Source organism: Mesocricetus auratus, unplaced genomic scaffold (genome assembly GCF_017639785.1).
Source record: "Mesocricetus auratus isolate SY011 unplaced genomic scaffold, BCM_Maur_2.0 Super-Scaffold_100676, whole genome shotgun sequence".
Taxonomy (NCBI): domain Eukaryota; kingdom Metazoa; phylum Chordata; class Mammalia; order Rodentia; family Cricetidae; genus Mesocricetus; species Mesocricetus auratus.
This window is the reverse complement of record NW_024429266.1, coordinates 26,680,792-26,693,011: the sequence shown is the minus strand read 5'-3', so window position 1 is coordinate 26,693,011 and position 12,220 is coordinate 26,680,792. Positions and strand designations below refer to the sequence as shown.

The following is a 12,220-nucleotide window of genomic DNA, read 5'->3' as shown; positions in this document are numbered from 1 at the left end:
AAAGCTCTACCTTTCTGATGGCTTACTATAATCTTATCAAGACACCTAGACATAATTTTCTCATTAGTTTCTAGCTAACCAGTTTCAAAGTATCACTCATTGCTACTATTACTGTCATTATCTTGATTATTTTGAGTGCTGGAGACATAACCCATAGTACTACATAAGACAAACAATCTACCCCAAGTCCAAGTTCCATTCATTCCACTTCACAAAGATTTTTAAAATTTACTCATTTCCCGCTCCTACTGCCTTAGCTTGGATTCTTCATTGTCTCCTACCTGGATTATTATAATAATCTGTTATATGTTCTGACTCTCTTCAATCTTTATCTTCTATTCATTCATCTATAATATTGCCCAAATGAACTTTCCAATACGTAAACCTGGCTATTATGTTGAATTTTCCAAACTGAAATAATTTCCATAGCTCTGATCACTTAAAGAATTAATGGTGGCACACCTTTAATCTCAGCACATGAAGCAGAGGCATGTGCATTGATCTCTGAAAGTTCCAGGACAACCTGGTCAACATAGAGAGTTCCAGGCCAGCCAAGACTAAAAGTGAGACCCTATCTCAAAAAAATAAAGCCCCCAATAACCCCCCACCAAATACCGGTACCAATAAAGACGGTATGACTTCATACACTGCACATAAATGACAATGAATTAAAAACAACATGTATAGAATATGGAGAGAGGTGTATATGAAACAATCCTCCAAATACACGATTGCAAATCTAATGAGAGCAAACAACTAGTCACAAAGAAGGAAAGGGGGAAATACTGCAAACTGAGAAGTCATAATTGTTGAGATTGACACTTAAAGGATAAGTAGAAATTGTTTATCAACAACAACAACAAAGCAGTTTGGGAGTGGGAACAGTGCATGTAAGATACCGGAGAAAGAAAGGAGCTCCGAGTGTTAGCCGACTGGAGGCAACACAGCTGGTAAGAACACAGCAAGTGAGCACAGTGTTAGCAGAACGAAGGCTACTAGGCAAGACCACAGTGATGAGCAGAGTGTTAGGAGACAGAAGGCAACTTGGCAAGAACACAGTGAAGGAGCAGAATGGCCAAAAGTAAGGGTAGGAGATAAAGGGCAGGCAGTTCATGTGTGCCCTATAAGACATGGTGTTAACTTCACTAGTTTTCAAGGGTTAAAGTAACTTTAGATGGAAAAATGACACATTTTTCAAAGGATCAAGCTAGTAAAGAAGAGACCATGGCTTGAATAGACATGAGAAAGTCAGTTACAAAATTATTACTTTAGAACAGAAGCATAGACTGGTGACAGGCAGGCTGTCTTAACTTCCAAAGTACAGTTTATCTTCAGATAATACATATTGCCATAGGTAAGCCTATGTGCTTAGGTCATTTCCCACTGTTAGGCTATTTCTGCTCATAAGTCTTATCATAAAACTACATTTGCAGTGGCCTTTTACAATGAACTTTCTGCTGAACATGACTGATAAATGATCTCATACAACCTCTCTAGCGGTTATACGACTACATGGCAAATTGTTTTACATGGCCACCAAAACAAAGAGCCTCCTACTTTCTATCTCTAGGCCAGACAATCTCACTAAATGTCATCACCATTCACTCAAGCACTGAAGCCAAAACTGGGGGAGTTAAACTTGAATTTTCCCTTTCTTATATCCCCAAACCATATATAAATGAAGTATCAACTAAATAGGTATAATATTTAATATAAATCTACAAGAATTATTCTATATGGTTAACTAAACATGAATCTGGCTATAGTGTAATATAATATGATAGTATAATTGTATACCATTTTATTATTCTGTATAAAGATAAAACATGGCTAATTTTGTTCTTAGATTCATTTACTCTATTTTTTCTTTTCCTCCCCCACCCCATTTTTCACATTGTATTTTGCTTGATTTTTTTAAACACAGATTTTCAATCTAACCCATGGCAATTCTTCTGCATCAGTCTTCTGAGTACTGAGATTAAGGGCAAAAACTATCATGCCTAGCTTTATTTTTTTAAGAACAAGAAAACAAGACACCTAACAACAATATACATATCATCAAAAGATTTACAAATAAATTATTTAAGACTGAAAGTAACAGAAGTTTCTAATTTTTAAATTTAGTTTTTTAAACATTTCTCTAGGACAGTTAAAATTAGACCTATTTCACACTAGACACTACATAAATATTAATTTCTTAACTTAGTCAACCAGTGAGTTCTCCTACATATGTAACCTTTCAGCCTACCAAGTCTTACAGATTTTGTGCTTATTCATATTTTTTAAAAGAAATTTGTGAAATCTATTAGCTACCCATTTGCCCTTTTCAACTAAGATAACTGAAGTCAAGGGGGTGAGATGACTCAGTGGTAAAGGTGCTTGCAGCCAAGCCTGACCCAAGTTCAATCCTGGAATCCATTAAGTAGAAGGAAAGAACTGACTCCTGAAAATTATCCCCTGATCACTATGCAAGATTGCACCATGGCATAAACCCCTGATATACACACATATCACATATAATATATAAATAACTAATCAAAGTTATTATTTGCTGCTTAATATCGCTAACATTATATCACAAAGTGCTTAGAATACTTTAAAGAATCCTGAGTTGATATTATAAGCTCTGCCTTAATTCTCAAGTGCTATAGCTTCTTACAGTCTTCCTTTCTGCATTCATCTTCTCATGTGCCTCTTTTTTGTCAGAATGTTGTCCTTTTCCAATTTCTCTATGCACTGTATCAGATCTGCTAGGAATAAAGCTTGGCTGATAAACCTGTGACTGCATCTATCTCTCCACAGCCTTTGCTACTTCAAAAACAGTACCAGTGGAAGTTCAAGAGGTTTTTCCCTTCTGATTGGATATCTCTGTGTTTTATAAGCATAATGCTTAAAATTATCAGAGCTGAGTGGGGTGGCAGCATGACTGTAATGCCAGACCACAGGAGGAAGGCTAAGCAAAGCCACCTGCAACTGAGGGTCAACCTGGGCACAAAACAACCACCTTATCTTGAGTTTCACCACCAGTTAAGTATGACATAAAAACCAAGTGTCATTACCATAGCAACCTTGTAACTTGGACTATTACTATGTTCAAAATAGTTTCTAAATGAACAATGGGGCAATATGCTAACTTTAAAACACAGTTCTATATGATTTTATGATCTATAGCTATAATAAAAGTTGTATCTTATATTCATTACGAATTGTTAGAGGGAGAGATTTCAAAACTGTTATAAAATGTTGAAGGCAGAAATAAGCTTACACAGAACATAATTTGTTCAGATCACAAGAGCCCTTTATGCACAATACCACACAAGATAATTTAGTCCATAAATTACTGACTGAAGACCATAATCAAGATGATATGCTAAGCAAAATCAAGAAAGAACTCGGTTTATGCATTGCAATAAAGCTATGGATGGATGGGCATAGCGCATCTCCTGTTGCACGCACCCTGTTGCTCATCAAGTGACATGGATCCGAGCTGTTTGTTAACCACAGAAGAAGGAGAATCTGAAACAAAAATGAGATTTCAACTTAAAAGTAAGCAGCAGAAAACTGCACAGTAATGTTATGATAATCTCTAAGCTTAAGAAACAAATGTATAAGGGTAGGGAAGAGGAGTAAGTACTGTGGTGTGTTTCCCAAGCAGTGAGTAAGCAGGGTCATGTGCTTAAGGTGTTATTCCAGGCAAGCAGTTAGCAGTCTTGAGAATGAGTTGAGAATCTACTTCCATGCACATATCTTGAATCAAATTCATATAGCACAAATATAAGGTGCTAGATAGATAATTAGAAACAGTATTTTCTCTAGACAGAAAATGCCTTGCCTTTCTTAAATTCCCTCACCAGCTCTTCAGATGGCTTTCATCCTGCATTGGGAGTTTCAAAGCATGAAATGAGATGCTCACTGGATTGTGTGAGATGCTGTTTGCTATACCATGAGTTGAAGGAGTTGGGATGTTTAACAGCAAATGGTTTGTAGGGAAAATAGTCAATGAATTAAATACCTTTAAAGAAACATGTAACTTTAAAAACTCTATGGTACATTGTGCATAATGAAAATATACTCTGTGAAAGCTTAGGCTTCTTTATAGAAGTACCTGATAGAAAGAGAAAAGCAAGAAGAAAGCTTAATGGTCTGTACTTTCTACTTTGGTGTCAAACAGTACAACTTTATTTTGATCTTTTGGACACACTGGGTCTTCATGTGAGAATTTATTTCATTATTGGGTTTTAGTTTTTAGAAAACACAGGAATAAGGGCTGAAATGGTAAAGGCATTTGCCTAGTGTTAATTCTGATAATCAGCAACATTTTTAGGCAGATTCTTCTTTCTCCCTATCAACCCAGGGATTCAGTACCAGACCTTAACAAAACTACTGAAGAATGCAAGTTACACTTCCCTTGCCTAAAACAAAAAACAAAAAACCCTGAAAATGCTACAAAATCCAAAATGTTTTGAATGCTGACATGACACAAGCGGAAAATTTCACGACCAATCTCCTACAATAGAATGCAGTCAGAATATAGATACACTAAAAGCACTGCATAAAATTACCTCTGATGTTTGTATCAAATGTACAGAAAGCACAAAGGAACCTCCTGCTTTGCCTCGAGTATTTCCCCTAGACACCTTATGTAGCTATTCCCCCAAACGTGCTACTTCTGATGCCAATCATGTTTGGACAAAGGATACCAACAGTGCCCCAGTAGAGTTACAGCAAAAGGGAAAAGTGTGGGTAACAAACACAGCTTCACATTAAATGTGAAAATGGTTCCTAATTTCTAAGACCCTTTGCTCTAGTTCTCAGTGACAGTTGGTAATAAGGCTTTTTAGCACCAGCTATGTTCATAACGACATTTCAGGTAAGGGAAATTTCCCAATACATCTTGGTTTCATACCAAATTGTCACCATTTGATTGCTTCCATTTGTAGTCTGAAGCTGCTACCAGCATCATTCTATTAACCTCAAGCCTTCCATCTAGCATCATACCAGTTTGCTCAGAGACTGATAAACCAGGACATAATTCTAAAGTCTGAAGCTTTTATTTTATTCATCTTTATCTATCGTTTCTTCACCAGAATAATTGCTTAATAGTCTTTACTACACAAGAAGGAAAGTGGGAGTGGTAATGTTTACTGGTTCCTTAATTTACCATACTTTTCTCTTTAAAAAGATTTCTCACTGATTCATTTTAGCTCTAACATTGCCACCTGCGTTATTTTGGGGAAAACAGGCAATTAAGTCTTTAAAAATGAAGTTACACTTTTCAAAGCAAAGCCAAAAACAAAACCAAGTCAATTAATTAAACATCGGAAAAACCTCCTTATGATTCTTTCACAAAATACAGTTCATCCCTCTGGGTTTCATTACACACTTCCCTATGTTCTCCTTTAATAACTAAAAGCTCCAAGATAATTCTAAGGTCACTAAGAAATGCACTTCACAAATATTGTTTTTCTATATTACAGAATGCATAAATCTTCCTGAACTAAAATGTATCTTGTTCTTTCAAATTGAAACTTAGGAAAGTATCACTAAAAACCCACTAATGAAGATCTTCAATGCTATCATCTCCACAAAATTGTACTTAAGTCTTGCAGTATTTAAAATAACAGAACTTACATTAAATCAACAACAAAATCCTATGATTAACTAAAAAATTTTCATTGTACTGTTTCTAAGAATTACTTATTATTCTTACATTCTTAAAATTTTTCAAATTACATTTTTATTTCTTTTGTGTACCAGTCTATTGTGTGTGGATATGCACATGCTATAGCTAGGTCATATGTGGAAGTTAGAAGACAACTTGTGGGAGTCAATTCCCTCCATCATGTATGTCCTTAAGATTGAACTCTATTTGTCAGGCTTGGTATTAGGGCCTTTATTCACCCACTGAGCATCTTCTGGCCACCCCCCATTGTTTTTTTTTTTAAACAGGGTTTCTCTGTGAAACAGTCCTGGCTGTCCTAGAACTCACTGTCACTGTGTAGACCAGGCAGGCCTTGAACTCACAGAGATCTGCCTGTCTCTGCCTTCTGAGTGCTGGGATTAAAAGTGTGCACCACCACCACCTGGCTTGGGCCAACACCTTTCAAAGGCTCTTTGACTATTGCATTTACTTCATTTACAATCTTGGGAACATGCAACTCCTTTTAGGATTATTATTTTTCTGTAACATAAATATGTTAAGTAACATGCTTTTCTAATACTAAGTATTCATACTAAGTATTCATAAATGCCTATAACGACTGTTACAGAAATATTTCCAAATATTAGCATAACAGCCAACAGAATAGCAACAAAACTGTAAGAAGCTTAAACTCATCACTGCAACTGTTTGTAAATTCTACTCCATATTTCTGTGAAATATTTCAGAAAGCATTACAAAATAAAAATCAGAATATATGGTCCACTACTAAAGTCAATATGGTAAGTCAACATATTTAAAGTATTTTAAATTATATTATTTTAAAGGTAGAAATAAATGTTAAGCAAAAATTCATTAGGTACTAAGCTCGATGTATATAGTAGTCATTTACTGTGTATTTCTACCAAATTTGCAGTTTGGTACTGGGAAAATCCTTCAGTCCTTTAACACCAGAATTGTTTTAATTGTAGAAAAATAAAAAGTTATAACTTAACATATAGCAAGATATATATCCTGGGTTTGAATGGCTTCTTACTCACTAATATTATAACCCTGGGCAAGTTATTTCAATTGTCTCAAGTCTCATTTCTAAATCTATATTCTTTTTTTTGGGGGGGGGTTTCGAGACAGGGTTTCTCTGTATTGTTTTGGAGGCTGTCCTGGAACTCGCTCTGTAGACCAGGCTGGCCTCGAACTCACAGAGATCCACCTGCCTCTGCCTCCCGAGTGCTGGGATAAAAGGCGTGTGCCACCAACGCCCAGCTAAATCTATATTCTTTTAATGAGACAACCCTTGTAAGCTATGTAACATATAGGGAAGACTCATGTAACCACAACCTCCCTGTTTTTCAGAGCTATGGTACTGACTGAAAAAGAATGATGCAAAAATTGTCTTCAAACAATGCAATATATATTCATTTAATTACAGTTTAAAAATCCTAAGATTCACTACTGTTTTCCTCAGGAATCTAACAGTTAAAGTAATTAACAAAGGCTTGCATAATTAGGTCAATGTCCTGTCTGATTTATTAATGCACAAAGCCTAAAACATGAACCAATGCATCCATCTCAGAAGTACTGCACTGGCTGTCACTGTGAGCATGGGGAAGCTGACAATAAATAGGGACTGCTTGCACAGGGCATGTTAAATGCTGATTTTTTCCAATATGGCTCAGTTTTGAAAAAGCCCTTTTTCAAAAATAATCATCAATGTTTTATACCCTTTTGGGGTATAAAAAGTCACTTTTTTTCCAATTGGCAAAACCGTGCCATAAAGTGAAAAAACAGTTCCTACCTGACCCTCTCTAGGCTGGCTCCATGCTCCAGTGGGGCTCTGTGGTGGTTGGGCCAGTACCAGTAGAATCCACAGGGTGTTGTCACTCTGAGCAGGAGCCAGCAACCCATGACTTCAGGGAACCTGAAATGGAAAAAAAGACCTGGGCTTTAAATGAGTCATATACTGAATGTCTTTGTTGCAGCTATTTAGGGCATTCATTTGCTAAATGTACAAACAGCTCATTCAGAATCGTCACTGCTGTCTACCTGCAATGGTCTTGATATGAAGACATTCTGAAGAAGTAAAATGCACTATAAATAAGATGGTATTTGCTTACAAGTATTAAGAACTATAAATTTGGGGAGGATGGAGGGAGATAAAGGAGGACAGAAGGGCAGTGGGGAGGGGAACATGAGGGAAAGGAATGGTTGAGTTGGGGGAACAACAGGGAGAGCAAGGAAAGAAATATCTGAGTCATTATGGGCTATCGAGAAACCTGGCACTAGGGAAATTCCCAGGAATGCACAAGGATGACCCCAGACAAAACTCTAAGTAGTAGTGCAAAGGGTGCCTGAACTGGCCCTTCCCTTGTAATCAGATTAAGGACTACCATAATTGTCATCATAGAACCTTCACCTAGTAACTGAAGGAAGCAGATTCTGAGATCCACAACTAACCACTGGGCTGAGCTCCTCAAATCCAGTCGGAAGAGAGGGAGGAGTGATAATATAAGCAAAGGACTCAAAACCATGATGGGGAAACCACAGAAACAGCTGGCCTGAGGTAGTTGGAGCTCGTCAACTCCAGGCTGACAGCTGGGTACCCTGCATAGAACTGAAGTAGGTCTCCTGAATGCAGGTGACAGTGGTGGCTTGGGCAGTGTGTGGGGTCACTGGCAATGGGACCTGGATCTATCCCTAGTTCATGAACTGGCTTTTTGAAGTCCATTTCCTATGGAGAGATACCTTGTTAAGCATAGACACAGTGGGGAGGACCTTGGTCCTGCCTCCCACATGGTGATGGGACAGATTCGACTCCAGATGGAAGGCATTACTTTCTCTGAGGAGCAGATGGGGGATGGGAGGCTGGGAAGGTGAGGAGAGTGGGAGGAGAGGAGGGAGAACTAGGATTGATATGCTAAAAAAATAAAATTAAAAAAAACTAAAAATTAATCTATCCCATCTCTATGCACCTCTGTTAATTGGGGTAGACTACACTATCTAACTATATATTATAAGTAAGATGGTACTAACTCACAAGTATTAAAAGCTCTCTCTCTATATATTATATATTATTATATAATTATAGATATATATATTATATATATGTATATAGTATATATATAATCTATCCCATCTCTAAGCCATCTGTTATGTAGGGGAGGCTACAGTACCTAAATAAACTGGTAACTGGGAAACTCACAGACAATAGCCAAATGGATTGCTAAAGGTTCATCTAGTCATAAGGTAAAGGACAAGAATTCAACTAGTCTCAGACCCAGATAATAATGAGATAAAGAAAAAAAAAAGGTTTTTAATGATAAAAAAAAAGTGCCTCCAAACCTGAGATTTTTCCTCAGTACCCATATAGTGGAACTGATTTTTGCAAGTTGCCCTCTGACCTACACAAATGCTGTAGCACACCTCTACCCTCCAGATAGATAAATATAATTAAAAAATAATCGACCTAGCTCTTGGTAACACATGCTTGTATTTTCAGCACTCAGAACCATAAGGCTTGGACAGCAAACTCAAGGCCAGCCTGAGCCAGGTAGCAAAAGCGTATCTCAAACAAAACAAATCACAAACATGGAAACCAAAGTGCATGACTCTAATTCCAACACTCAGGACGATGAGACAAGAGATCACAACTTTAGGAACACCCGAGTGTGTATAGTGCGATCCTATGTCAAAATACTGCCAACAACAACAAAATCACTGACTTTCTGTAAGTTATACTACATTTCCTAAAGTGTTAGAAAATGAGTTAAAATAATCCCTAAATGATTTACTATACTATAAACTTCCTGACTTCTAGACAAAATGTATTTCAAAAAACCACAAACAATATTAAAACAGGAGTGAGAGCTCAGTGATTAAGAGCACTTGCTGCTCTTGCGGAGGGCTGTGATTGGGTTCTCAGCACCCACATGGTGGTTCACAAGCTTCTGCAACTTTAGTTCCAGAGGTTCTAATGCCCTCTTCTGGCTTCCAACAGCATTGTAATATATTGTGCACATATATGCAGGCAAAATACTTGTAAACATAAAAATAAACATATCTTTTAAAAACTAAAACAAAAATATCTTAAAGTAATATATTCTAAAATTGAAAAAATGAAACTTTAAATTTAGTTCTGAAGGATTATCACTTGTAGTTGTGAAAACTATTTTAGGGGCTGGAGAGATGGCTCAGTGGTTAAAAGTGAAGAGTACTTTTGCAGAAGACCCAAGTTCAGTTACCATCACCCATGTTCAGTGTGGCTCACAACCACTTCAAACTCCAGTTCCATGGGGGGGGGGTGTCCAGCACCTTAGTCCTACCCAAGCACCCGCACACATGTGCACCTACCCTCACAAAGGCATGCACACATAATTCAAATAATAGATATAAATCTTGTAAAAGAAAAACCCTTCTATTTGAGTAGGTTGATCCACATCCTATTTCAGAGCCAAGGGTTAGGATGAAGAGCAAACTAAATCACAACAGTTTTACAACTGAATGGTTGATTTTTTTTTCTCCTGTGACCCTGAGAATCAAAGAGCTTCCCCTAGACAATTCAATCTCTACTAGATCTCTAGTTCATTCAAAACTCTGATGAAAGATTTACAGCTGAACCACCCCACCCTCAATAAAAGAGAAAACCACGACTTAAAACATCTAGCAACCCTGGCTTTCTTGTGGCACTGCAGTATCCAGTTCACGGCCTTAGGCCTACTAAGCAACTGTCTTACCACTAAGCTATGTCCCAAACTCTAATTCTTTTATATGACTTGTTTTAAACAATAATTTAAAAATTAAGTCAGCATTGTTTTGCATTTCAGAATTATGTGGTACATGCCTTTAATTTCCGCACTTGGGAGGCAGAGGCAGGTGGAGCTCTGAGTTTGAGGCCAGACAGATCTAGACAGTTCCAGGGCAGTCAGAATGAAAGAGATAATCCTGCCTCAAAAAAAAAAAAAAAAAAAAAAAAAAAAAGAAAAAAAAAAAAAAAAAAAAGAAAAGGAGGGGGGAGGGAGGGGGAGGAGAAGAAACAGAAAAGATTGACAAATTACTATATAATAGGAATGTATATTTCACTGTGATTATAATTTTCTACTGTCTGGCTCCTTCCCATACGATCCCACTAAATTTGTAGATTATTATTTCTGCAAAGTGACTTGTTCTCAACTTTCATTTAGAAACTAGGTATTGCTGGTTCATTCTACACTTAGCCTTTCACAGAATTCTCTCAAGTTCTATGTTTTATAAAAAGAATAAAATATGCCAGTCAATGAAATAATTCAGAAAGTTTCTACTTTTACAATTTCTTGATTCTAGTCATGTATTTTTTGAACACCTTATATCTAAGAAATTTAGATATAAGGTGTCAGGATAATGGGAGTACTATTTGTTGGCATAATCATAATTTATTTTAAATGTTCCTTCTTATTATCATATCTGTACATCTGGTATGTATGTAAGTATGAGCACACACGCCACACATAACACACAAGGTCAGAGGATAACTTTCAGAAACCAGTGCTCTCCTTCCCACAGTGAGATCTAGGAATTCAACTCAGGTCATCAGGCTGCCATGGCCAGCTCCTTTACCAAAAACACTGAGCCATCTGCTAACCCCTTGTAATTTACTGACAGACAAAACACATCACAAAAAACATACCTTTTATGTAGAAGAAACCAACAAACTAAAATGAAATGTGCCTAAGATTAGGTTTAATAATTGCTATTTAAAAATTATCTTTTTGCAAAATTTCATAATTTGCCTTCAATATTTTTATAACATTTTGAAATGAAGAATTTTGCCTTATGCCAACACATCTTTTCTCATAACCAAAGCTTATTTAATTGAAAAAGAAAACAGACCTTATAAGGCTTTTAGTTACTAATAACATTTCTAGGGCAGAGCAAGATGAAAGTAGCACTAGCAAATGAACACAGTGCATGCTACTGATTAAAATTTATTAGGACATTGGGAATGTAGCTTAATTGGCAAAGTGCATGCATGAAGCCTGGGGTTCAGGCACCAAAACTATATAAACTGGGTGTGGTGGAGCACTCTTGTAATCCTAGCATCTTAGAGATAGACACAGGAATATTAGAAGTTCAAGTTCATCCTTAGCCACAGAGAGAGTTTGAGGCTGATCTGGGCAACAGGAGACCATTACCCAAGGACAAAACCAGCAAACAAACAAATGATCAAGGTACTTTATATGTATAATATGATACACACATAAGATACACCTAAAACACTTCACTTTTAGGTGAGGAAATCATTGTACAATGAGTGACAGAACTAAGGGCTTTAAATACTGGACCATGGGGGCCTCAGAGGGCCACGACCATTGTTTAATAAGAAAAGAGAATGTTTCTCAACTTCATAGTTGTTAAGCTAGGGCGCTCCTTAAGGATTACCACCGGTAGTAAATCAGCTTCCATACTGAGAGATGAGAGGATAACGTCTATTATTTAACAAAACCAGTATAGTCACTTTACATTGCTTGTTTGTTTGATTGTTTATGAGGCAGGGTTTTAGTGTATAGCCTGCTATGCCTGGAATTTATA

General features: G+C 36.9%; 1 protein-coding gene across 11 annotated transcripts in view; it reads right to left on the bottom strand.

Annotated features, from left to right (window-relative positions):
• The window catches only part of Dcaf6 (DDB1 and CUL4 associated factor 6), a 110,168-nt gene that overhangs the window by 35,115 nt on the left and 62,833 nt on the right, over positions 1-12,220 (bottom strand). For 7 of the 11 annotated variants that reach the window (XM_040737800.1, XM_021227935.2, XM_005071385.4 and 4 more), the window contains one exon: positions 3,457-3,516. The exons of 2 other annotated variants lie outside the window; for them this stretch is intronic. In XM_040737800.1, the coding sequence (XP_040593734.1) occupies positions 3,457-3,516 (60 nt within the window). Of the gene's footprint in view, positions 1-3,456; positions 3,517-4,012; positions 4,106-12,220 lie in introns of all 11 variants that reach the window. 2 more of the 11 variants (XM_040737801.1, XM_040737802.1) reach the window with 1 other exon arrangement.